Source organism: Chlorocebus sabaeus, chromosome 23 (assembly GCF_047675955.1).
Source record: "Chlorocebus sabaeus isolate Y175 chromosome 23, mChlSab1.0.hap1, whole genome shotgun sequence".
NCBI lineage: Eukaryota > Metazoa > Chordata > Mammalia > Primates > Cercopithecidae > Chlorocebus > Chlorocebus sabaeus.
In genome coordinates, this window is record NC_132926.1 from 53,856,495 (window position 1) to 53,884,397 (window position 27,903).

The 27,903-nt window shown below is 34.5% G+C and overlaps 1 protein-coding gene across 2 annotated transcripts in view; it reads right to left on the reverse strand.

The window, feature by feature from the left end:
- The window catches only part of SLC12A2 (solute carrier family 12 member 2), a 104,240-nt gene that overhangs the window by 25,094 nt on the left and 51,243 nt on the right, over positions 1 to 27,903 (reverse strand). For both annotated transcript variants that reach the window (XM_008014305.3, XM_008014304.3), the window contains exons 8-17: positions 25,551 to 25,678; positions 25,367 to 25,451; positions 22,322 to 22,473; positions 16,637 to 16,744; positions 15,467 to 15,590; positions 14,251 to 14,352; positions 12,910 to 13,065; positions 11,543 to 11,642; positions 6,365 to 6,476; positions 2,709 to 2,849 (exon numbers count right to left, since the gene is read on the reverse strand). In XM_008014305.3, coding sequence (XP_008012496.3) covers positions 2,709 to 2,849; positions 6,365 to 6,476; positions 11,543 to 11,642; positions 12,910 to 13,065; positions 14,251 to 14,352; positions 15,467 to 15,590; positions 16,637 to 16,744; positions 22,322 to 22,473; positions 25,367 to 25,451; positions 25,551 to 25,678 — 1,208 coding nt within the window. The remainder of the gene's footprint in view (positions 1 to 2,708; positions 2,850 to 6,364; positions 6,477 to 11,542; positions 11,643 to 12,909; positions 13,066 to 14,250; positions 14,353 to 15,466; positions 15,591 to 16,636; positions 16,745 to 22,321; positions 22,474 to 25,366; positions 25,452 to 25,550; positions 25,679 to 27,903) is intronic.

Genomic DNA, 27,903 nt, shown 5'->3' on the forward strand with positions numbered 1-27,903 from the left:
GACAGCTCTGCTAGAAAGTCAGTCTCCTAAGTATCTTTCTCTAAACAATACTCTTCTATTTATCCTAAAACTTTGCCCCACATTGATATAGTTGTCATGGCCCACTGCAGTAAATATATTAGGCGGATGAGAGTAATTTGGAGGATGAATTCTAGCTCCTGCCAAATTTACAAAAGAATCATTTATACCACTGAGACTTCCTAGAGCAGTGATTCTTAAAGTATAGTCCCTGAACCAAATTAGCAGTATCACCTCAAATTCTCTTGGAAGTGCAAACGCTGGGCCCTCACCCCAGATCTGATTCATTGTGGGGTGGGGTCTAACGATCTGTGTTTTAACAAGTCTACTAGATGATTCTGACGCATGCTGAAGTTTAACAACCACTGCTCTAAAGAAAAATTTTCATTTATTTCCTTCCTAAAATGTATTGCTTCTATAAATTGGTTATCAGAATGTTCCTATAAATTATATGAAGGAAACAAGATTTACCCACTAGAAATAACCATATGACCCAGTGTAGCATTCTACCTAAAATATTTCAATATTTCACATACAAAAAGGAATAAAGTATAAAGTAATAAACACTCATGTATCTACCACCCCATTAAGAAACATCAGAAACACAGTAAAGCTTCCAATGTTCTTCACGTTCTCTTTGCATTTTTACTACATATTCTATCATTTAGGAATTCATACATATAAAATTTACTACTTTTTAAAATATTTAAATCTTCATATTGTTCCTATACTTTTTAAAACTTGCTATTTTTCCTAAGCACTGTTTCTGAGGTATATCCATGCTGATAGCTCCCCTTCACCACTGTATAGAATTCTACCATACATCTGTACTGTTTTCATTTCTGTGATTGCTGGTTGTTACTTCCAATTCTTTTTCACTATGACAAATGATGTTGCCATGAAGTTTCTTTTTCTTTTTTTTTGAGATGCGGTCTCGCTCTGTCACCCAGACTGGAATGTGCTGTCATGATCTTGGCTCACTGCAACCTCTGTCTTGGGGTTTCAAGAGATTCTCTTGCCTCAGCCTCCCAGGTAGCTGAGATTACAGGTGTGTGCCACCACAACTGACTAAGTTTTGTATTTTTAATAGAGACAAGGTTTCACCATGTTGGCCAGGCTGGTCTTGAACTGCTGACCTCAGGTGATCCACCTGTCTCAGCCTCCCAAAGTGCTGAGATTACAGGAGTGTGCCACTGCGCCCGGCCTGAAGTTTCATATAGCCTTCTTCACATGTGCAAAAGTTCCTGTGAGATGTACACCTAAGAACAGAGCGTCCTAGAATATTCAAACCAAATTTGCAGGACATTCTGCCAGGTTGCTTTCCTATTTTGGACAGCGTTGTTGTCCAATCTACATTATCACAGCAGTTCAAAGATGTCCAGTTGCTCTATTTCAGGGGTGTCCAATCTTTTGGCTTCTCTGGGCCACAATGGAATAATTGTCTTGGGCCACACACAGAATACACTAACACTAATGATAGCTGAGGAGCTTAGAAAAAAAAAAAATCACAAAAATAGCTCATAATATTTTAAGAAAATTTATGAATTTGGGTTAGGCCACATTCAAAGCCATCCTGGGCCACACGTAGTCCGCGGGTTGAACCAGCCTGCTCTATGCCACTTCTAACACTCTGTATTGGCAGACTTAATTTGGGGTCAGTCTAACGGATATGGAATAAGAGTATATTGTGCTTTTAATTTTTATTTCTGTCATTTAGTTTTCCTCTCTGTTCATATATTTTGCTTTTTTTTTTTGTTACTGACATAGTATTTCTGTCTGTATTCTGGACCATATCCTTTGTTGATTACATGTCAGGATCACTACCTTCCCTTGGTCTCTGCTTCCTTTTCTTATTTTCATGTTTTCTTTAGAATCTCAAAATTTTAAACTACGAAACTACTGAACTCAACTTTTGGTGCCTCACTCTTCCCTAGCTCGAGGTCATAAAATTGTTTTAGAATTTTTTTCTATAAACAAAACAAATTGGCCTTTTAAATTTAGGTGTTTAATCCATCTGGAGATGTGTTTTGTGTGGTTTTCATAAGGATCCAGTCTTTTTTTCACATAAATAATGAATTATTCTGGCCCACGCTTTCAATAGCACCTCTGTCATGTATGTTAAGTTTCTGGTATTTTGTGCCATTCATCTAACTGTCTATCGCTATATTTTGTGCTATTTCTTCTGTTTTGTGCCATTCATCTAACTGTCTATCGCTATATTCAACACCACAATGTCTTAATTACTACAGTTTTTTGACAGGGCTTTCTTTCCTATCAAGCAAGCCTACCCTGTCCCTTCTTCCTGGATTGCCTCGGCTATTCTTAACCCTGTGCTTATCAAGTTCTAAGAAACACACAACAAAAAGGGATCAGAAGACAATACTCTGAGTCTCCCACCTCTACTTTAACAAAGTAGATCCACAATTACACAGTTAACACAGAACAACACAATATTTCTATGGTCCCTTTAATTCTGAATTACACAAATGCTAGTAGTTTACTTTCAGTGTCTCATGCTCTACTGATTGAACTAGCCAGGTGACCCAAAGTAGTTTAACAAAGACACACAAAAAAGATTTATCATTTGTATTAGTATGAAGAACGAAATCTATGAAATCTAGAATTAAAAAGTTTTAAAAAGCTTATACAAATCTAAAATATAGGCATTTGAAAAGCATTAACAAAGTTACCTGCATCAAATACTGTGCACCTTCTCTCAAGTCATCTGCATGTACTGGAGCGTAAAATGCCTTCATTTTGTTCTTAATAAGCCATCGCTGATATTTGGCTTGATCGATGGACATCTCTTTCATGGCTTGTCTTCGAGGACCCTTTGAATAAAAATATTAATAATATATTTAATTAAAAAGTAATCTACTTCACATTTACATAAACCACTCATCCTGTTATACTGGCTTGAAACAGGTGAATAAATGTAGGGGCGGAAGAAGTATAATAATAGCACTTTATTTTCATGTAGTCTTTTTAATACATAAGATTACAAAAAAGTAGAGTTGATGGAATAGCTAAGGCACAAGGATGCCAGTAGAAAGAAGAAAAGAAACACAGACTTAAAAATAAATTGTTTCCATTCTAAGTAAATGAAAGAGGTTAGAAGCTATTGAAAATGAAGAGATTATACAGAGTAAAATAACCACCTTCTGTTTTTCTACAGAAAGTTTCCCTAGTTTGATTTTCGTTGCTCCCAAATGTCTGTTATTAATTCTAACTTGAGAATATCACTGAAAATCAAAGTAAGCTATACAATATTAATGCATTTTTCTTCAAAATTCTGTTAAAGGATGAAATAACAGGAGAAACTAAATGAGCTTTGTTAACTCATAACTCTATTTTGATCCTTGCAAGCAATACACAAAATGTTTTATACACAAATATATAAAACAAAAATCTAAAAATAAGCTTAAGACAACACACCCTAAATGTAAATAAGTAAAAATATAATTTACCTTTTGTAGTAGGGAAATTGTCTCATTTGTAAACATCTTATGCTCAAGGCTTGATTTAGCTGATCAGCTCAGAGACAAACTAGAAAACTCCACAAGTCCCAAGTGGGGTCAGTGTCTCCAAGAATCCTTCCACCACCCTAGACACACACACACACACACACACACACACACACACACACATATGCACACACGCCCCTTGACTTTGCCACTGTATAAGCAGAACAACCAGTTGGGGAGATGAGACATGAGGTATACAACACACACTTCTAGAACCAAAGCAAGATGAAGAACAGAACTTGGGAGAGAAGCTAAACCAACAAATACCCCTGTTTCTTATGCAGCACAGGTAAGCCATCATCCAGTCTGTTCTTAATAACCACAATGCCAAAAAACTAAAAGCTACTTTCGGATTAAAAAAGGTTCATCATTTTTAATAGTTCTCTTCTGGCTAAAACAAAAAATAATTGGCAACTAAGTGTTTGACCTTAGAAATTCAGCATTCATTTTGCTCTTCTTACATACCAGAGATACTACTTCCCCCTGGAGATATTTATCACAATTTGCCTATTTGTTCCAACCCCCATTTTTTTTCTGTTAAGTAAATGTTCCCAAGTGTTCTTGGGACTTTATAAAACACACACACACACACACACACACACACACACAAAGTTCTGCAATACATGTGCAGAATGTGCAAGTTTGTTACATAGGTATATACATGCCATGGTGGTTTGCTGCACCCATCAACCTGTCATCTACATTAGGTATTTCCCCTAATGCTACCCCTCCCCGAGCACCCCCACCTCCCGACAGGTCCTGCTGTGTGATGTTCCCCTCCCTGTGTCCATGTGTTCTCATTGTTCAACTCCCATTTATGAGTGAGAACATGCAGTGTTTGGTTTTCTGTTCTTGGGTTAGTTTGCTGAAAATGATGGTTTCCAGCTTCATCCATGTCCCTGGCAAAGGACATGAACTCATCCTTTTTTATGGCTGCACAGTATTCCATGGTGTATATGTGCTACATTTTCTTTATCCAGTTTATCACTAATGGGCATTTGGGTTGGTTCTAAGTCTTTGCTGTTGTCAACAATGCCGCAGTAAACATACGTGTGCATGTGTCTTAATAGTAGAATGATTTGTAATCCTTTGGGTATATACTCAGTAATGGGATTGCTGGCTCAAACGGTATTTCTGGTTCTAGATCCTCGAGGAATCGCCATGCTGTCTTCCACAATGATTAAACTAATTTTGAACTCCCACTAACAGTGTGAAAGTGTTCCTATTTCTCCACATCTTCTCCAGCATCTGTTGTTTCCTGACTTTTTAATGACCACCATTCTAACTGGCGTGAGATGGTATCCCATTGTGGTTTTGATTTGCATTTCTCTCTGATGAGATTTTTTTCATATGTTTGTTGGCCATATAAATGTCTTCTTTTGAAAAGTGTCTGTTCAGATCCTTTGCCCACTTTTTGACGGGTTGGTTTTTTTCTTGTAAATTTGTTTAAGTTCCTTGTAGATTCTGGATATTAGCCCTTTGTCAGTTTGGTAGATTACAAAAATTTTCTCCCATTCTGTAGGCTGCCTGTTCACTCTGATGATAGTTTCTTTTGCTGTGCAGAAGCTCTTTACTTTAATAAGATCCCATTTATCAATTTTGGCTTCTGTTGCCATTGCTTTTGGTGTTTTAGTCATGAAGCCTTTGCCCATGCCTTTGTCCTGAATGGTACTGACTAGGTTTTCTTCTAGGGTTTTTATGGTTTTAGGTCTTACGTTTAAGTCCTTAATCCATCTTAATTTTTGTATAAGGTATAAGGAAGGGGCCCAGTTTCAGACACATTAATGAGAAAAATAACAGTGAATTTTAACTCCATAAGTATCAAAAAGCCAAACCACTCTATAAGGACAACACAGTTTGTTAAAATCTACTCATAATGAATAAGAAAAACAATGAGCGCTCAAAATTCAATATCTGTTCCAAAATGCTACTTCGAGACCATTTAGGGGCAAAAATATTTTGAAAAAAACAACTACCTGAAAAAAAAAAACCGGTTTGCTTGTCAAATTATTTCCAATCTAGAAAGCCCTATAAATTACAAATTATATATAGCATAAAAATATTTTAGTATAAAAAAATTATTTCACACCTGTCAGAATGGCAATTATTAAGTCAAAAAAAAAAAAAAAAAAAAAACACAGATGCTGGTGAGGTTGCAGAGAAAAGAAAACACTTACACACTGTTGCTGGGAATGTAAATTATACTTCAGCCACTGTGGAAAAGTTTGGCTTTCTCAAAGAGCTCAAAGGAGAACTATCATTTGACTCAGCAATCCCATTATTGGGCATATCTCCAAAGGAACATAAATTGTTTTACCATAAAGACACATTCATGTACATGTTCATCACAGCACCATTCACAATAGCAAAGACATGGAATCACCCTAAATGCCCATCAATGGTAGACTGGATAAAGAAAATGTGGTACATATATACCATGGAATATTATACAGTCATAAAAAGGAATGAGACCACTTCCTTTCCAGAAACATGGCTGCAGCTAGAAGCTATAATCCTAAGTAAATTAACACAGGAACACAAAACAAAATACCCCATGCTCACTCTTATAAGTGAGAGTTAAACATTAAGTACATAAAGATACAAAGGAGGGAAAAATAGACACTGGGGGCTACTGGGTGGGAGGAGGGTGAGGATCAAAAAATAAGCATAGCACCTGTAGGTGCTATGCTTATTACCTGGGTGACAAAACAATCTGTATACCAAACCCCTGTGTTTAGCTATATAACAAACCTGCACATGTATCCCTGAACCTAAAATAAAACTTTAAAAAACTTGAAAAAGAAAACAAAATTGATACTTACCATATGTACATGGCCACAGATCATCAAACCAACATTTTTTGTGAAATCATGAACAAGATGAAGTAAAGCTGGACGTGAGTTTGGAGCACCTGTCATAACAAGACACTGTGGCCTAATTTAAGATGAAAAGACAAACAAAATTAGATAAATTTGTGTTTCTGGCAACAAGAACATGATTTTAAGTTGTTTCTCTAAGAAGCTTTCTGTATTCAACTGTCCTTAAGAAGCAGGCCACAGGATTCTCAAAAATAATATTTTTAACCCGGACTTCTTGGTACATGAGAAATGCAGAAACAAAGTCTTGGAACAAACATCATGCCAAATGTCCCTCTAAAATAACAGGTAATATTATACACCAAGATTCTGGTAGGTATTACAGAAAGAAATTATCATGCTCGTTAAAAAAATACATAACAATTTTTCATTTTCTGAAGGTAATAAATACTCTTAATAATTCTTTCACAGAGTTTGCAAAACTTCCTGCGAGCACAGCTTTACCTTCATGTACAAAACAGGTCACTTTCCTTCTCAGCTTCATCACTTCATAACTACTACTACTTCGTGGTATCAGCCCTCTCCAATCTAGCTTAACATTAATCACTGTTGTCACGTGAGTAAAATCACCTATGGTGAAAAAAAGATTTCTACTTGAACTAGAAATTTTAATTCTAGCTATCAATGATGAAAGCCAAAACTGAATTCAATTGCCTTTGCAAATGTGAGACAGTGGCATGCCTTTCATATATTTGTAACTCTTGATTTTCACTGACTAGAAATGGAAATCACTGATATTTAATGAAAAAAATATACAGGTCTCCATTTGGTAGGTCCAAACAGGTTGGCAAAAATTCTTTAAGACAAGTATTTATATAATCAAAATAAACTATAACAGAAAGTGAAGTGCAGACTACAATTTCTGACTTAAACATTAACTTTTAGAGGAGTCCTTAAAATGAGCATGCAAACCTAAATAATGACTTTCCAAAAAATACCATCTTACTTAGGATTTTAGCAAATGAGCTGGTAAAGCAATTCTGTCTGGGAGAGTTGCTTTGAGGCAATCAAACATGAAATCATGCCCCAGGCTTTCTGAGCTTCAGCAAGTTACATAACTCCTTAGCCAGACAGCATATTTCCTAGTCTTCCTAGGAGCTACATGTGGCCCAATCACTAACTTATAGCCCGTAAGTATGTTCCTATTTCCAGGGCATGTCCTTTAAAAAAGGAAGCTGTGCTGCCTCCATACATTCTTCCCTCTTTCCAGAAAGCTAGACTATGGATGCGGTGATGACTCTGACCACACGAACAAAAACAACTAGGGAATGACAGACTGATAAGGAATGTGGGTCCTGAGTGACCACAGCAAATCTGCTTACCTGCCATGAACCATCTGTCTACTTCTGGACTACCATGTGACACCAATGTCTCTCGTTTGAGCCACTGTATTTTTCAGTCTTTTTGTTACAGTAGTTTAACCCATACCCTAACTAATAGAATCCGTTATCGTGAGAAATTAACTTGTAGCCCCCACCTCTACTAAATAATAAACCACAAAGATATAATTTGGTACAGTTTTATCATACCAAAAATGGTACAGCACAAAGTTTATTAGGGATGACTTTGAGTAACAGCAGCAGAGTGCACATCTGCCTTGATTTTATCTCCTTTCTCAAAGCTCTCCATGACATAGAGATTTTTTTAAAGTCACAAACCACAAAAATATCTAGAGCACATGTGCATTGAAATATTGAAAGCTAGAAAGCAACTGGAAGAAAAGTAAAGGATTTGACAAATCAGGAAAAAACGAAATCTGAAAAGCACACGAGAAAGCTATGAAACTACCTGATTTTACATCTAAAAATCACCAAAATGCCTAGGAGTTAGGAACAGTAGGTCCCTCTGGACATGGCAGAACAGTGTGTTAAAGAAAGTAAAAGTTTACACAAGAAGTAACTAAATGGATCTAAATCATTTCCATCACTGTGATAGGTCACTGTCCCTGTCCCTTCCCAACCCTACTAAGCTGGGGCTTATTTGCTGGAGAGAGCCCCTGGTCTGGGAGTCACCAGCAACAGCTGGGGGCAGAAGTAAGCTACTTTTAATAGGAGAGTTTAAAGAACATGTATATACTGAACCCTGAAACCTTTAAGCTCCTTTCTCCACTTGGCTCCCGGAACACTCTACCTACAAGCAGAAGATTAAAAGAATCTTTTCTGGAAAATCTAATCAGAACAAAAAGAAAGCTTTTCTTTCCAGCAAAGCCACATTAATCTACATTAAGGACTTCAACTGACAAGCTCCACTCACCAATGCCGAACTTCCCTGGCCAAGTATTAGAGATACTTCATTTCAGACAAGGCTAAATCCCAAAACCCAAATTAAAGAAACAGTAAACAGTAAGAAACTACAAGGTGAACACAACAAAAATCTTTCGGCAAGTTTGGTGAAGGTTAAGACGGTAACGAATATAGTTAAGAAGAAAAATTATTACTTTTGGGGAAACAAAAAAGCTATGTAGCGAAGAAAAAAACAGTAATTTACTACATGGCTCAGCTGTTACAGCAGGTTTAAAAGTCTTAAAAATAGAAATATCAAATATGATATAATCAACATCATGATATAAAAGGTATAAAGGTAAGGATGCATGCATGTGGTAGACATATATAGATCAAAGACATCAGTCGATAATACCCAAAATTAAAAATCAAAAAGTACAGTAGTCCCCCCTTATCTGCAGCTTTGTTTTCTATTGTTTCAGAATATAGAACATTCCATAAATACACAATTCATAAGTTTTAAATTATACATCATTCTGAGTAGTGTGGTGAAATTTCTCAACATCTGGCTCCATCTGGCCTGGGACATAAATTCTCCCTTCATCCAGCGTCTCCGTGCTACAGATACTATCTGCCCAATATCTGTCCTGGTTATCAGATCAACTGTTGCATATCGCAGTGCCTGCATTCAGGCAACTCTTATTTTACTTCATGATGCCCTCAAAGCACAAGAGTAGTGATGCTGGCAATTTGAATATGCCAAGAAAAACTGTAAAATGCTTCCTTTAAGTGAAAAGGTGAAAGTTCTTAGTAAGGAAAGAAAAAAAATCATATGTAGAGGTTATTAAAATCTACAGTAAGAAAATGAATCTTGTAACTGTGAAATTATAAGCAAGGAAAAAGAAATTCATGCTAGTTTTGCTTCTGTACTTCAAACTGTAAGAGTTGCAGCTGTAATGTGCAATAAGGGCTTAGTTAAGATGGAAAAGGCACTAACTTCGTGGATAGGAGACATGAACCACCACCACAAAAAGGTGTTCTGATCCATGACAATGAAGTTGAGTACTCTCTGCAGTTCCAGCTATCCACTGAGGGTCCCGGAACACAACCCCTGTGGGTAACAGGACTACTCTGCAGCAACACAAGCATGATATTTATGAAGTAAATAATACGGTTACCTGTAGTTGTGAGACAAAGAGGGATATGAGGAGCAGGCAACTACTGATTTTCATGACAAACTTTGCGGACTAGCTTTTCCTCTTTACAGAATATTCATGTATAATTCTCGTAAAAATTAAAAAGCCAAATTGGGCTAATTTTTTTTTTTTTTTTTAGACAGGGTCTCGCTATTGCCCATGCTAGCATGTAGTGGTGCAATCATGGCTTACTATAGCCTAGACACTTCTAGACTCAAGCGATCCTCCAGCCTCAGTCTCCCGACCACAGGTATGCACCATCATACTTGGCTATTTTTTAAATTTTTGGTAAAGACAAGATCTCACTATGTTGCCTAGCCTGGTCTGAAACTGCTGGTCTCCAACTCCTAAGCTCAAGTGATCCTTTTGCCTCAGGCTCCCCAAGTGATGGGACTGCAGGCATGAGCCACCATGCCCAAAAATATGTTTTTTTTAATGTTGCTTTTACTACAATGAGCCAAAGCAACAGGTTTTTTGTTTGTTTTTTAAATTAATGGCAAATAAACATAGACTCTTGGTCACACTCTCAGTTCTAGGATACAACTTTTTACATAAAAAGAATTTCTATTTTCTGTTATCTTTGACATCACTATCCAAAATATGCTGAAGTGAAAAGTTTTCCTCCCAGGGCTCTCATTCCTTCTTCTCCATTTCTGTCTACACTAAAGCTGAAGACCTGCGTGTGGTCTCTGAGAACTTTTTATTCTAGCAAAAAGGAAGAGGGGAATTCGAAAAAGTAACAAAAAAATAAACAATTACTTTGACTGGGAGGGAGACTGGGTAGAGCAATTCTCTTTTGACACTTATCTATGTTTCAGCATTTCTTTAAACATAGGAAAGATTTGTGTTTATCATGCAGAAGCCAATAAGGAGGGATTACTCATGACTAAAGAAAGTTTATACTGAGGGTTAATAAACTATTAGAAAGATAATATATTCTTTTTTTGTTTTTGTTTTTTTTGAGACAGAGTCTCACTCTGTCGCCCAGGCTGGAGTGCAGTGGCATGATCTTGGTTCACTGCAACTTCCACCTCCTGGGTTCAAGCCATTCTCCTGCCTCAGCCTCCCAAGTAGCTGGGACTACAGGCATGCGCCACCATGCCTGGCTAATTTTTGTATTTTTAGTAGAGACAGGGTTTCACCATGTTGGCCAGGCTAGTCTCGAACTCTTGACCTCAAGTGATCCCCCAGCCTCAGCCTCCCAAAGTGCTGGGATTACAGGCATGAGCCACCACCGTGCCCATCCAAAAAGGCAATATATTCTTAAAGTCATTTATTGAGAAAAACAGTAATAAATGCTTTTTAGTGTAAGCACTGATTCTTTGTCACCATTAGTTGCTTCCAGCTAATCACTGATAAGACACAACTAACAATTTTAGTGTGTTGGTAATGTACAAAATAAGGCATGTCAAAAAATCTTTATGAATCTCATACAGTTACATAGCTTTAATGGCCACGGAGAAAATAAAACTCTGACTTTATGATACACATCATTTAAAAGTCTTCAAGTGAGAAAACTCCAAAACCCTTATAACATTTTTTAAGGTAGATGTTAATTTTTCTCTTTGTACAATTTTGTTCTTGAATAATTAAACTGCCCAAGTCCAATTAAAAATGTGAAATGCACATGAAAATGTCACTGAAAAATAAAAACTGACTGGCCAGCAAAAAGAAAATGCTTCCATGTTTCCTTCTTTATCACATACCTAAAGTTTTTCACATGGTCTTCCACTCCAGAAAGACGAATTGAATGCTGCAGTGCATTCAGGTAAGTCAGGGCTTGTGTAGAGGATCCCCAATTCACATCTGTGGAAAGATAATGTTCATGCAACATTAACATCAGTAATAACAACCAATCAATAGCGAATCTGAGGCACAGAGAATTAAACATGCTTTCACGTTTAAAAAGTCAATTGCTGAAATACACTACTGTACTTTCAATAGTTCACATGTACAGCAAGATATTAAGACTGATAATCTGAACTATAATTCATTTAAAGAAAAAGTATAATTTAGAAAAGACAGATAGGGCTGCAGACACGTTGTGCATACAACTCTAAAAGAGTTTCACAAATAAATATGTTAAAATTATTGTTTGTATAGCCAAAGGTCTAAAGGGAAATGAGCAAATTTCTAATTGTTAAGAAATACTTGTTTATAGTACTTAACTGTCTGAGTTATTTGAACAGGAAAATTTTATTTCTGATTGAATAAACAACTTGGACTTCAAATGATTTTAGACATTTGTTAATTTATAGACTTAATAGGTACGTTAGAGAAATAATTTCTTCTAAAATGGTTTATTTCATTTCTGTAGCTACCACTTTAATCTAAAAGCTCATCATTTCATATCTGGATTAAAAAATGTATTCTTATTGAAACTACTCTTGTAATCTCTCCTAATCTATTCTATTAAGCCCAAATGAAGACTTTCTCATCAGGTCTTTCTTGTGTCACAGGTTATAATGCTCAATACTGGGACCAATCCTAACATACTCTAGCATCATTATCTTACATGGAGATACATTTAGCTGTTATCAATATGACATACTAGGAAATCACTAATCATTGCCCAGTTAAAACAAGTTTGTCCAATTTCCCCTGCTACACAGTATCCTAGTGGGAAAGACACTATGTCTTCCAATATTTTGTTAACTCGGTGTTGTTCAATACAGTTCTAAGACCACAGTAGGTTATATATATAAATAGCCTAGCTTATTAGGCTATATAGCTACTACAGTACTGTAACTGGATCCTTTCAAAAAATAATTTTAAAATATAGTGAGTGCAGCAAAATGTTAATTATATGCATTTATTATTTTTCTACAAATAGGATCAATTTAATTTATGAGTAAGAATGGAAACCGTAAGAATAAAAAATCTCAAAGTAACTGTTTTATTAAAACTACATGTATTTGAAAAAAATAAAACTTTTAAGAGTTTGGAAATAAAGTATTTTAGGTTTTATACAAAGTAGCTTTCAAATATACAAAAGATGATGCTTAAAATGAAAAATAACAAAGAACTTCTAGATGTTTTCTACCTTGGGATACAAACAAAAAAGGCTACTAACCTGGTTTTTTGTAAGTAACATAAATATACAGCCCAAGGACTATCACATATGTTAGCAGTGCAGCCCACCAGTTAATGACAAACATCACTATGCAACAAAGAATTGCTCCAAGAAGTGATATCCACATGTTGTAGTATTTGAATGCAGGACGCCATCCTAACAATAACAAATAAAAGTCACGCAAATACTTTATCTGCTTTACATAATGGTACATATGTATTCAAAAAATAATATTCTTTAGGGCTGCCACACTGAGAGGACTTTAAGCATTAAGTATAAGTCTAATACTGAAAAGTGAAGTCAAAGACCATTATTGATCACAATTGAATTTGACAATTCTTGATGACTATGAAAAGGTAATATCTATTTCCACGTTACTGTATCCTACTAGTTCTGTATTCAATAAACTCTTCACTAAAAGAGTAAATCAACCTACCTTAGGTGAATGTTAAAAACTACAGAAGGTTTTAAAAAGAAAGGTTTCAAATTGAATCCTTAGTAGTAACTAGGCTTTATTTTCTGGTTCTAGGATGACTCATATCCATAGTCTAATGAATATATAAAACATTTCAAACAAAATGTTCATAAAAATCATTAAAAACATAATCAACTTGCTAGAACTAAGAGCTGACTACAGAAACACATACCTTCCCATTTAGTGAAGTATTTATGAAGGAAGCCCACTTTAAAAAATGTTGAAGACCATGTTTTTAAATTTTCATTGGTAAATAGTTCCACAGGCAAAATTATTTTAAAAGATCATTTCAATAAAATTTATATATTTAAAGTAAAAACCTGATGCTAGAATGTTTGTGTCCAAAGTTCTCATACTTTATCTTCCCTGTTCTCAGACTTTCAAATCTCTAAAAGGAACAATGCTTTTGTTCCTTCAGTTCCTTTCCTGATTTGCAATGGTAGTCACAGTTTATAAGAAAAGTCTCATACATTTACAGTTGATAGAGACCCCTTATGTCAGAATTTTACAGAATTCACTATGCTAAAACCATTTTCTTACAGGTAACCTACATCATAATGATGTTCTTAGAACTAAAATAGAAATCAGCTAAAGATTGAAAAACTAGTTTTCTAAAAAGTAACAATTTTTCACAGTGTTATCAGAATTAGAGATTAATGCTACCAAACACTTTGAAGACAAACAATATTATCAGTAAACTTACTGATAAAGAGATCTTTGAAGACTTAATTTGAATTAACTATAAAGGCAGACATGGCATTAATGAACTAATCCCATACATAAGATCTTTTAAAATGTGGCAAAAGTTTTATTTTCTTTGAAATCAAAAATAATATTTACAAACTTTTTTAAAAACGTAAAATTACCTGGAGATTTTGCAAGAGATGCATGGAATACTGAAAAATTGATCAATGCATATGATGCAAGGAAGAAGTTTGAGATAATTGGAGCAATAACATTCAGTTCAGCTGCAAAACAAACACGTGCGAGATTTATTGACGTATTAGACATTTAACTTTTTAAAATTATGAAGTATTTCAAATCTGTAGTTAACAACACAACACCCCAAAACTACCATCCAGATTTCACAAACATTTAGATTTTGCCATATATGCCTCATATACTTAACTTTTCAGAAATCCAGTCCTATGCAAACTATTGAATCCCCTTTATACTTTATCTCACACTTCTCCAAACTTGGTATATTCTGTCCAGTCATACATAGTTTTATGACATATATAGTCTACATGCATCATATAGTACTGTTCTGGGTGTTTTAAAAGTTATGTAAATAGCATACCATATGTATCATTCTGAAATTTAATCTTTTACATTTATTTTTGAAATTCATCCACATTGATATATGAAAACCAAGTTTATTCCTTTAACTGCTGCATATTTTTCTTCTATTGATCTAGGTTGCTTTCATTTTTCACTATAATGAATAATACTAGAAACATTATTGTATATGGCTCTTTAAGTATATATACAAGTTTCTACAGGGCACACACCTAGAAGGAAAACTGCTGATTACAGAAAAGTTTACGAGATATTGCCCACTTGTTCTCCAAAAGTGGCTACACCAAATACACATCTAATGGCCTCAGATGGGAGTTAGTTTCCACATAGTCCCACAACACTTGGTGGCACATCAGTCTTTTAATGTCAACTAGTCTCAGAGGTTAGACAAAATTCTTTAAACCTTAAAAAGTCCAATGTCGTCTTTAGCAGTGGAAGACCCAACAGAGCTCACTTGTGATCAGAGGCAGAGTGCCAAAAACAACAGATCACCAAAGGCACTGATGTCACAGGGGACACTGGAATCCTTTTCCTTATGCCATTATCATATTTGTTTTAGGAAAAAGAACCTAGGAATTCCCTTTAGCTCTAATGAGGACTTAGTAATGGCAGTAATTTCAGCAAATATGTACTGAGTGCTATTACTTACAGTACTTTATAAACTTTCTTTGATTACAAAGAGACTTAGTATACCAAGATAACATTGTTAATAATTTAATAATTCAATGCCTAGAATATAGATGCACCAAAAATCTACAATAACACACCATTTATATAACTAACCAATTAAGATGAATCCAAGTGCAATTAAGAATGTTAAGATGTAGCCACGAAGAGGTTCATTATTTTTCCCATAACCTTTAGCAAACATCTGGAAAGCTGGGTAGATGTTGTCCTTACATAAAGCCTAATGAAAGAAAACATTTAAATGAAATATATTAAAATTAGATATATAGATTTGCTGATAGTTCTGATTAGATACATAGTTGCTGATAGGTTAACCAGGATTGAGACTCAAGTTTCTAATTCTTGGTCATCTCTTTTATCCTGTCCCACATACTGCTTCACCTACAAAATGTAAAGGAAATTCAAACATTTCAAACATCAGAAGGATGCTGGTCAACATTTCTATCTGCCTTACCCTACCCCCATGTTGAAATTAAATTTTATGAAGAAGAAATCAGAGAAGCAGGCATACAAGTAAAAACAAAGTTGGAAGTTTGATAAATATGATATAGTTGTGACCTATTTTAAGAAAAACAAGCCGAAATCTTAAAGCAGATAAAAATCCTGACTATAAAACTTAACTATCTTTCTTAAAACATTGCTGAACACTGTCTTAAATGATATTTTCTACTTTTGGTATACTCATTAGCTATAAATACAGCATTAAGAACAAGACTGCAGAATCAACATTCATTTATTTGATTTAGCAATAAAAAGTACTTCCCATCAGTATTCAGCTGTTTAATGCTCACTAAAAGGAGATAATGTCTATCCTATATGTCATTATACCCTCAAGTAATGAACACAATGTGTAGCACACGTTAGGTACTTAAATATCTGTAAAATAAAATATTTATGTTGACATCATACTGACTAGAACAAAGATATTTTGCTACTTTCTATTTGCAGTCTTAGACTGCATTCCTGCACCTTAGACATCTTGAAAATGTATGCTAAATATGTCAAAAAAGCAAACATCCAGCACTTCTAAAAAGACAACTCAGACTATACCTTGACAGCAGGCAAATGCACAAACGTTTATATAAACATATTCACGTTCATTCATACACATAAAATTATGTATGTCTTTATGTGCATATATATATCATATATATGTATATATATGGTTGACAGAAGCAAATAAATTTGTAAACAGCAACAATTCCAAATTAAGAACCATTACTTTAACTCTCCCTTTAATAAAGCCTGTAATATAAAAACACTTACCTGAAATATTTTGGGAGCACTCACAAGGGATGCTAATGCTGAAGAAAGAGTGGCTGAAAAGATACCTGCAGAAATTAATGGTGTAAATCCTGACACCATACTCATTACCTTAAATAAAAGTGACAAAAATAGAAAAATAAATCTCACAATTCAGAAAATAACACAATATTATATGGTCACATTTTGAAGGAGGTTAACACTGGGGATAATTTTATAGTAATAACAACAACAATGCTATGTGCATTACAAATATCTAAAACAAATTTACCACTAGCCCTTACCTTAAGAAAACCTTTTCATTCATAAAATGTTAAACACACACAATGGCAGAGAGAAGAGATTAATGAACTGCTAACATCCATCACCTAATTTCAACAATGATCAACTTAGGGCCATTCCTCACAATATTTTGAAACAAGTCCCAGATATCCTTTAACACACAAATATTTCAGTACATATCTCTAACAGGTAAGGATTTTTGAAAACTTAACTATAATGCCACTGTTACAGCTTAAAAACTTAATAATTGCTTAACAGTACCACAAAAAGGCAAGTCAGCATTCAAATTCCCGAAATCACCCTTTCTTATCTTTCAAAAATAGTCGGTTCAAATCAGGATCCAAAAAAAAAAAAAAAAAAAAAAAAAGGTTACATATTATATTTGGTTTGTGTCTCTTCAGTCTTTTTCAATCAACAGGTTAACTTTTCCTTTTATTATTTTTCTATCATTTCTCTCATGGAGATCTCATGCTCTGGATTTTTTGGACTTCATCATCATTGTATTGCTTAACCTCTTCTCATTTCTATAATTCTAGTCAACTAGTTCTATCTAGACAGTTAATCAAAATGAGGTAAAAGTTTTGGCAAGAGTATTGCATAAGTGCCATCATGTACTTCTATTAGGAAGGCTGTTTCTTAAGATAGTATTGTGGTTAGACTATTTTTTTCTAAGCCTTTATCTTTTAGAGCTAAATGTGGAAATATTTCCAGCTGAAGATATGATCTAAAGTCTAGAGTTTTGCTCTAAATAATCTGGGATAGGAGGAGTTACACAGGAAACAAAATTAACCATGCATTGATAACTGATAAAGCTGGGTATTATAGGTATTAGGTGTATTATATTGCTTTCTCTGTGTACATGTTCAAATATTTCCTCTTAGAAAACTTCAAAACAAAACAAAACAAACAAACAAACAAAAAACACCAACAAAGGACTGATCACCAAGCTCATGAATCAGGTAAATTCAAACTGAGGGGCACAATTCAAAACAACCCGGTTCAAATGCTGAAAATGTCAATGTCATGAAGATTAATGTGGGCTAGAAACTCCCCTAGACTAAATGATTTTAAAATGACATGATAACTAAATACTATGCGTGATCCTAGATGAATCATGGACTTAGAAAAAATACTATAAAGGACATTACTGGGACAAGTGGAGAAATATGAACATAGGATATATATTTAAATAACAGTATTTCATCAATGTTTAACTTCTTAAGTAGGATAACCATATTGTGCTTACACAAAATGCGTTAAATACTTCAAAATGATTGTCATGTCATGATGTCTATAACTTATTTGAGGAGAAAAAGACTATACATATACACATACAAAGCAAATAGGGTACAATATAAACTAGTAAATATAACTGAAGGATAAGTACACAGGTATTCACTGTGTACTTCTGAATCTGTGAAACTTGTCAAAACACAAAATTAAAGTGGAGGAGTTGTGTGGTGGATTCAACTATTGTCAACTTGAGCAGCTGTGAATGGTATTATAAATTTCCCAGCAGTGAATGGTGATCATCACTCAGATTATTTGCTTCATTGGTAGAGATTTTATCTTTCATTTATATTGACTAAGAACATGTCAACTGAGACCAAAGAGGTAAGGAAATCAGGTTTTAAGCTGTTTCTGTCACACACTTGACTGTAAAATTTAATTGTTTAAACCAAATGGAAAGTTAGCAACAGGTACAATCCCTGTCCACAATGCATAAGCCTGATTTCATGTACACATAAACCACTCTGTTGACTAAACATCTTTCCCTAGATCGTCCATTAGATTTAAGGTTAAATATGAAGAATACATCTCTTAAGTGTTTTAAAGACGGTAGCACAGACTTCTAAGAGTGGGGAGAAAATCTGAAAAGATTATTTTCTACTCAGCCCTGTAACAACAATTTGGTAGTTATATATATGCTGTGCATTTTTCATAGTCACTATTTTTCATGGTAATGCTGGATTACTTAGAACTGACAACCTTATCTTTAGGGAAGGAGACTGTGAAGGACAGATGAGTCAAGATTAAAATGAATAAACCCAATTTCTGCTATACAGCCTCATTAGATCACACAAAATTCTACATCTGTCGTAATGATCTCAAAGTTAAATTAAGTACAAAGAAAGAGATAAGTGGACGAAAGTAGAGAAAGAGTATATGATACATTCTGCATTGTAGGAGTAAGGCAAAACTGACACCACCAGCATTACTATAACCTTTTTTCTTCCATGTTGAGGAAACAATACATTTTCCCTTCTTCCATCAGTTATAAATTGAAGTAAATTATGATCCAGACTTTTCATCTGGAAATACTATGTTTTGGGGCCTGCTATAATAGGTTTCCTGTTTTCTAGTAAATAGTTGAACAGTTATCCAATAACCTCTGCACTTCTCAACATGTAATGGTAAAATAGCAGCAAGGATAATAATATTGAATGTAAATAATATTAGTGTCAACGATATACAGTGGAAACAGATGAAAAAATGACCGTGTTGTCTCTAAAGGGGGAAAAAAGACAAAAGTCTAATAAAAGCTAAAAGATAGCAAGTAAAATGAATGGTAAAAGTCTGTGTGGGGGTGTGTGTTGAAGATGATTTGGGATTCAAGAAAATCTTCATGGAACTAAGTCGCCTTGAAGTCAGGCGGATTTGGACATGGAAAAATAAACCACAGGAGAATTCCAAGCAGAGTGAAGCAATGAGTAAAGGAAGAGAGTAGGGTATGTATGTGTGCGTGTACAAATACACTCAGTGGCTGGAGTCCAGTGGGAACAGAAGGCAATGAGGCTTAAGAAGAGGTATGAAAGGCTCTGACTGATTTAGACTAAAGCTCGCATTTTGTTTATTACCCAACAGTGAGTCAAAGGTTTCAGAGGACATTATAATGTAGAAATATAGCAAGCAATGTAAGACTATATATACAATTTAAAATTTAAGAGCAACAAGATAACCCAAATAACTTTATTTCCTGAAGTATGAAAAGGTGATTATAAAGTATGACTTGTACAGATCTTATGATGGAGACTCCAACTTACACACTCCTCAGTTATGTCCTATCCATCGTCCTTCATTATCCAAATGCCAAGGTATTTATATTTTCACAAGATTTTCCCTCATGTTGTATCGCTTTACAAAGTATTTTTGAAAAGTTTACTTACTTTAAATTAGAAAAGCAGCTTTACTTATACCAAATTACTCTTTGCTTGAATGAGTCCATACTAGACTTGATAAAGACAACAAACTTTTCTATCTTAAGGCCACACAGAAATCTGACTGGTATTTTCAGTCACTGGGCAAAGACCAACATTTGTGCCTTCCATACACAATATCAATGTCAGAACTGGCCTGAATCATTAGCTGGATATGAATACTTTCTTTCATTCCTACAATTCTGCCTAGTCTCATGACTAGAAAACACAAACTTCTACCACATAATTGAGTTCAATATTTGTAACCACTGAAAGTACAAGCAATTGCTTCAAACTACATAATAAAAAATAAAAACAATGCCTTTACAAATTTGAGTTAAAATTGTATTGTAAAATTTACAGATTGTACATAAAACACAGCATTTTAAATACATTAAAATCCAAATTATTCTGTTTATACAATACTGAAAAAAATTACAAAGCAAAATTTTTATTTTTCTTTGGAAATCAGCAGAACCATGTACTCTATGAATTTACAATAGAATATTTTGATTTAATCTCCTGAATCTACACCTTTGTGTTCTTTCTGCCATCCTAGGACTTAAACAACTCAAAATTATCCTCCAAATTAATTTTAGTAATTTATTTTCCCCTTATATAATCTTTTCTGTTTCTAAAAATGCATAAATCTGGCAGACTAAAATTTCATTTCATTTTCAGTACCTTAATAGAGGTAACAATAAACAGCAGAACTGATAGCCTCCAAATACTTGAGAAGTACTACCAACCTGTCCAGTTTGCATGTTTTAGAAATTCACTAGCTTTCAAGTATCCATTCAGAGTTAAATTCTGTTGTCAAATGTTAAATGGTGATTTCATGCTGAATGACTTTATATGAGCTGTATCTAATAAAGTAACACTACTATTGACACCGATCAATACTTTTATAAAGGCCATTTATATATAAAGCAATTATGAAGACTATACTAATCAGAAAACTGAACTCAATTGGTATGGGTTTAAATTGCGCAAAATAAAAATACTTAGTTGTAAATTTAACAAAATACATATAGGACGTGTATGCTGAAAACGACAAAATGCTAACTAAAAAAAATCAAAGACAACACAAATAAATGGAGAGATGATGTTTATGAATTGAACACTCAACATAGTCAATTATCTCCAAATTGATATACCAGTTTAACGTAAATTCCTATGAAAATCCCAACAAGACTTTTTAAAAATAAATGTAAGGTACTTGGGTGATAGGTATGCCAAAATCTCAGACTCCATCACAACACAATTCATCCATCTAACCAGAAACCATATGTAACCCAAAAACTACTGAAGTGATAAAAAAATTAAAAAGTAAATAAATTAATTAAAACACACACACACAAGGTTATTTTAAATTTTTATATGGAAAGACCAACGAACTAAAATAGCTAAAACATTTTAGAAAGGCTAAAATGGGAGGAATTAATCTACCTGACCTCAAAACTTACCATTTAACTACAGTAATTAAGAATGTGTGGTACTGACGCAAGGACAGACACAAAGATCAACAGAACAGCATCAAGAATCCAAAAACAGACCCATACAAATATGACCATGTGCAAGATGATTCCATGCTTTCTAAAGCAGTATATTTATATACTACATATATAAATACATACACACTCATATATATATGTTACATGCTGTTATGAAAACATTAACTTCCAGGGGTTCTTTGCTCTTGAACATCCTCAGATTTTATCCATTCATATTTTAGTTTGCCCAATTAGATATCTACAGTTTTAGGGGAATATAAAGAGCAACTGGCCAGGCGCAGTGGCTCACACCTGCCATCTCAGCACTTTGGGAGGCCCAGGCAGGTGGATCACTTGACATCAGGAGTTCAAGACCAGCCTAGCCAACATGGTAAAACCCCATCCTTACTAAAAATACAAAAATTAGCCGGGCGTGGTGGCGGGTGCCTGCAGTCCCAGCTACACGGGAGATTGAGATGAGAGAATCGTTTGAACCTAGGAGGCGGAGGTTGTAGCAAGCCAAGATAGCACCACTGTGCTACAGCCTGGGGGACACAGCAGAACTCTATCTCAAGAAAAAATTAAAAATTAAGAAAAATAAAATTACAACTGTCTTCCCTTCTATGCTATGGCTATATTGTGAATGGTCAGATTTGACAGTAGTCTCACCCCTAGATAAATACAGAACGTCTGTATATTACAAAGCCAATGCTCACCTGGAAGTTGTTCATTAGGCCATAGGAACAAGGATTGCTTTCACAAGATGAAAAATCAAAGTTTAATTTGCAGGCTGCAGAAGTACAGTTTGTTAACTCTGTGACAATAGTGTCATTAACATTTCCAGTGGCATCTCGAACAACACAAGAACCTAAAGTTGTGACAACAAGACACAAGTGACAACAAGAATACTTAATATCTACATTCATTTCAAAATTATATATATATATTTATAAAGAAACCAAAGTATTGACTATATATCTACTCGATTATAATAGCATACATTGCATTTACAGTTAAGACTTTACCTGGAACAGAATTTGTAAAGCATCATGGTCTCCAATATTTGGTGAAACTGAATCTTTTATAAAGAATAGTATTTACACATAAACACTTAAAAATCATGTAAACAGAGTTGTGGAAAATGGTATATTAGCAAACTATTTCCTAGCCTATTTGGTAAAGACGTCCTTAAGTAAATATGAAAACACTGTACTGAAAGAGTTCCAAACGGCAGTGATGTTTTCCTATACTCCAAATATTTTATACTTGAACGTGGCTAAAAATCAGACTTCAGGTAATACCAGTCTTCTGTGAGGGAAAATAATTTGAATATTAATGAATTATAATTATATTTAAATCTCTGTCTCAAATATGATTACCCTGAAAAGAAGAAAACACATGATATCTAAGATTTGCTTACAAATAACCCATAGAGCAGAGTGACTTGGAAATAGATGAAACAAGATTAAGCATGTACTAATATTTTTGCTAACTGTTTTGAAGCTGCGTAATAATTATTAAGCTAATTTGAAAATGCTCCCTACTCTTCCATAAAATTGAAAACTTCCGTAATAAAATATTTAAAAAGTGACCTTGAAGCAAACTTTATTATTTGGAGTAACGTGTAATGCACAACTAATGGTAATTACCGTTCCTTATACTTTGAAGATTTTTACTTTCTGAAGCACTTTTTCAGTATTATTTCATCATATATTGAGGTAAAAATTACATGCATGACAGCAAAAATTGAATAAACAGAACTAAGTATGAGAAGGGAGGATATTTTAATGACTAGGCAGACTATACAGTTCCTTGTTTTTCAATTTTTTCATCTACCATCCAGAACAGTCCTTGAAAAACCATGTTTCCATAAAGGTACCTCTGAAACAACTGGCAAATGAGGGGAGTACAGAGCCTTGCAAATCCCCCCAGCCCTAAAGTAACTGTATTTTCATGTGCTTTGTATTTTGATAGTCTATGCCTGAAATTTTTTGGGGAAAAAAGGTTCCACTGCTTTGAGCTTAACAAGCACTGGTGTAGAGGAGGCTGCCTTTACTGGCCTAGCTACTGAACATCAGCATCAAGGGGTTACTCCTATTGTTCCAAGGGCTAATGTAGACAGAACGAAATGCATATGAGGGCTAACAATGTTAGAGGGTAAAATAAAAATAGAAAATGTTCATTTGCTGTAACAAACTATTTTACAAGCTAAAACATAATCAATTATGTCACTTTTAAGACTAAATTTACTTTAAATAATGTATAGAAGCATGCTAGGAACTTTTAGGGGAACCCATATATTTTGCTAAGCATATATATTCATCTGTTTTTTCAAAATAAATTTCAGAGATTTGTCTATGAATTCTAAGGATAAATGAAATTCAAATTCCTTTGTAAATGCCAATTCAGGCTGGGCGTGGTGGCTCACGCCTGTAATCCCAGCGCTTTGGGAGGTTAAGGCGGGTAGATCACCTGATGTCAGGAGTTTGAGACCAGCCTGGCCAACATGGCGAAACCCCATCTCTACTAAAAACACAAAAATTAGCCAGGTGTGGTGGCAGGTGCCTGTAATCCCAGCTACTCAGGAGGCTGAGGCACGAGACTTGCTGGAACCCAGGAGGCGGAGGTTGCAGTGAGCCAAGATCAAGCCACTGCACTCCAGCCTGGGCCAGAGAGTAAGACTCCATCTCAAAAAACAAAAAACAAAAAACAAAAACAAAAGGCAATTCAGCCCACCTTGATATTATTAGTATTTCTGTCATGTAGTGACATTTCCAAATTACATTTAAGCAACCAGAAGTAGAGTTTATAAATATAAATCTGCTATTACTTCCCAGCATATCAGTGCATATATAGCAAAAATGAAATTTTCTTACCAAATCCAATAGAAACCTCATATTGTGTAGCCTATGGGCTTGGAGTTTATGATTCTTCACATTAGTATTAAACTAAGATTTACTTTTGCATTATGCTTAAGGAATTTAACTATAAAGCCTGACAAATGCAAAACATATGTAAACTAATAGTAATTCATAGAAAATAGCCTTAAAGACTTTATTTAAAACAAACAACAAAAAAACCTTCTTTGCCATGAAAACAAATCTCTAAAACAAATGCCACTATCTTTGGTAGTGAAATATCTGAGCTTCTATTTTCTCATCTGTAAGAAAAGGTTTAGAGACTGGTTGACCACTTAAGTCCTTTCAAGTTCTAAAATACTATGATCCCATGAAGTAACAACATGGTTTTGAAATCATTTTCATACAATCTAGTAAGAATTTAGTAAAACTTTTCCTAAGTAAAACCTAGTATGTCCTATTCTTCGAAACCAGTGTTTTTATAGTAAAAAATTGCCAAGCATTGCTTAATAGCCTTGAAAGAATCTTCATATACTATAAAAAAAAAACAAACCATCTTTTAAAAAGTTCAGAAATTTGTAGCAGTAAAATTCATTTGCTTCTACATATGAATTGTTTTCGATAAATATATCTCAGTGGAATGAGTTTATAGATGCAATTTCATATAATTTTCTAATTTACCATAATTAATAAAAACACTGGAAATGCCATGAAGCATTTGGTGGTTTAGATAATGTCTATAAAAGTCATTATTAGTTTTCTAAAAACTGTTTTTGAATTATAATAAGCAATTTCATGTTTTTATTATTTCTGAATTTATAAGTTAGCAAATGTCATAAAAGTATTCATAGTATGTACATCATGAAATTTCTGTAACACATAAAGAAATGTAAAACTATTTACCTACAGATACTGCAATTCCTACGTAAACCAATGTAGTAATTAAAATGGCTAGGAGTGTTCCTTTGGGTATGGCTGATTGAGGATCCTAGAAGACAAGAAGATTTTTTAAAGTCTATCTGTAAAAATAAATATACATATTCCACTTTTAAAATATATAATTGATATAGCACTTTACAATACTTACTGCAAGATCACCTGAGATATTTGCTCCAGCCAGAATACCAGTTGCAGCAGGAAAAAAGATGGCAAATACAGAAAAGAAAGTCTCTTCCTCTCGAAAATCTGGCCCAAAGTTCTCATTAAATATTTCAGCTGTAGAAAACAAAATATTTTTGACAATTAATGGAAAGCAAATTAGACTACAATAATAGAGTTCAAGAGTAATAGGTATATATGACCCCTAACTTTTCTTCAGTTAAAGTACCTGGTAAATTTTTGTGTATTTCCTAGTTCAAACATTTGGTGTTCTTTTCTTGTATGAGACAATGGTTTACAACCAAAATGATCATCTGATCTGATTCATGACCCGTTTTTGTATACCTCACCAATTACGTTTCAAGAGCCTCCAACTGAATTGTTACGACTAGCCCAAATGCAAATCAAAATGTGGATAATCCCCTAAATCTCTGAGGTAAAAGAAACAAGAAAGGAGGTAGAAAAACAAAAGGGGGCATGGTGTGGTGCCTCACACCTGTAATTTCAGTACATGGGGAGGCCAAGGCAGGCAGATTTCTTGAGCCCAGCAGTTCGAGACCAGCCTCGGCAACATAGGAAGACCTTGTCTCTATAAATAATTAAAAAATTAGCCAGGAGTGGTGGCACATGCCTGTGGTCCCAGCTACTTGGGAGGCTGGGGTGGGAGAATCATTTAAGCCTGGACAGTCGACACTGCAGGTACCCATGATCATGCCATTGCACTCCAGCCTGGGTGACAGAGTGAGACCCCATCTCAAGGGAAAAAAAAAAAAAGGAAAACAAAAGCAACATCTTAATAATATAGAATCAATTTTTTGATAGCTTCCAACTTACATTACTATCTGTATAGATTTTGGTCCACAGCTTTCTCTACTATCCAGTGACCTATTGATTTTTGAGGCTGTCAGACAATTAGCTAAGGTACCCTAAATAAAGTTCCTTTTGATTTCAACAACAATAAAAGCTTCAACTAGACCTATTGTTTTAATCTACGACTCTAAGATAAACGATTAACTGTAATGTATCCATCTATCCATTCAATACTTGAGTAGCTACCATGTGTCAGGTCCTGTACTAGAGCTTTCTAGCATCTCGAAGAACCTAGAGATGCAATATAAACAAGTTAGACATTGTTCCTGCCTTCATGGAATTTAAGAGTCTCAATAGCAAATGACAAAATAAGAAACAGGTAATTATAAACAGCAATAAATATTCTGATGAAAACAGGGAGTTGAATAACAAACGAGAGAGAGAGTCTAATTCAATGTGGTTACAAAAGGCTAAGCAAATATAAGGAAGGAAACAATACTTAAGCTAAGAGTTTACTGAGCAAGAATCAGTCATGTGATGATCAGGGAAAAAGAGTACACCAGAAAAGAGAAACAACATGTATGAAGACCCCAAAGTAGAAAAAGGTTTAACTCTTTTGAGGAAATAAAAGAAGATAAAACTCTTACAGTAAGGGGAAGAATTAAATGAGAATGGAGTGACCACTGAGGGACAGAGTATGAATATTTTATAAAAGTTAAATTTATCCTAAATAAAATGGAAAATCAAAGTAGGGTCATACACACAAATGACATATACTATTAATGTGTGGACAATGGACTGAAAGATTCAACATCTGAAACAGGGAGGCTGATTAGGAGGTTGCTGCAGAGATTCAATCTAGAGATGGGAAAATAAATGCACTGATTAGAAAAGGATTAAAATTAATAGGAGCAGGTAGGACGGGAAACACTAAGATCCTGGTTTCAGTTACTTAGATAGAAAAGCTTGAGAAGAAATAAGCAGGAGAGACTTCAAATAATCAGTTGGATATATATTTATGTTTCAACTTCAAAGGAGAGATTCAGGAATAGAAACATGTCAGTCATCTTAATAGCATTTTGAGCCATGAGAATACACACCACCCAAGGAAGAGTATATAGTTAGAAGGTCAGCACTATAATAGTTGTACAATTCTGCATTTAAAGGGGGTAACAGGAGTAATAGTCATAGTGACTAGCGAGTTAGGCACCTAGGGTATCTGACATCGAATAAAATAGACGTGTTTCAAGAAGGAGAAGGAATGACTAAGAGAAATGAAGCAGAGGACAAAAAATTCATAGTAGATCTAGCACCATCTGACTTATTTTGACCAACAAAAGCCAGATGTGAGAGGGGTTAAAGATGAAGCCATTTGGTAGAAGTTTGACAGGGCTATGAACAGTCTCAGAGTATTCTTCCACAGATCACTTATTAACCGCAAAGAAAAAAACAGCAACCTCACAATAGAGAAACTGTGCAGGTATAACCTTGACTAAGTCATCAAAACTAACACCACTAAGTAATGGAAAAAA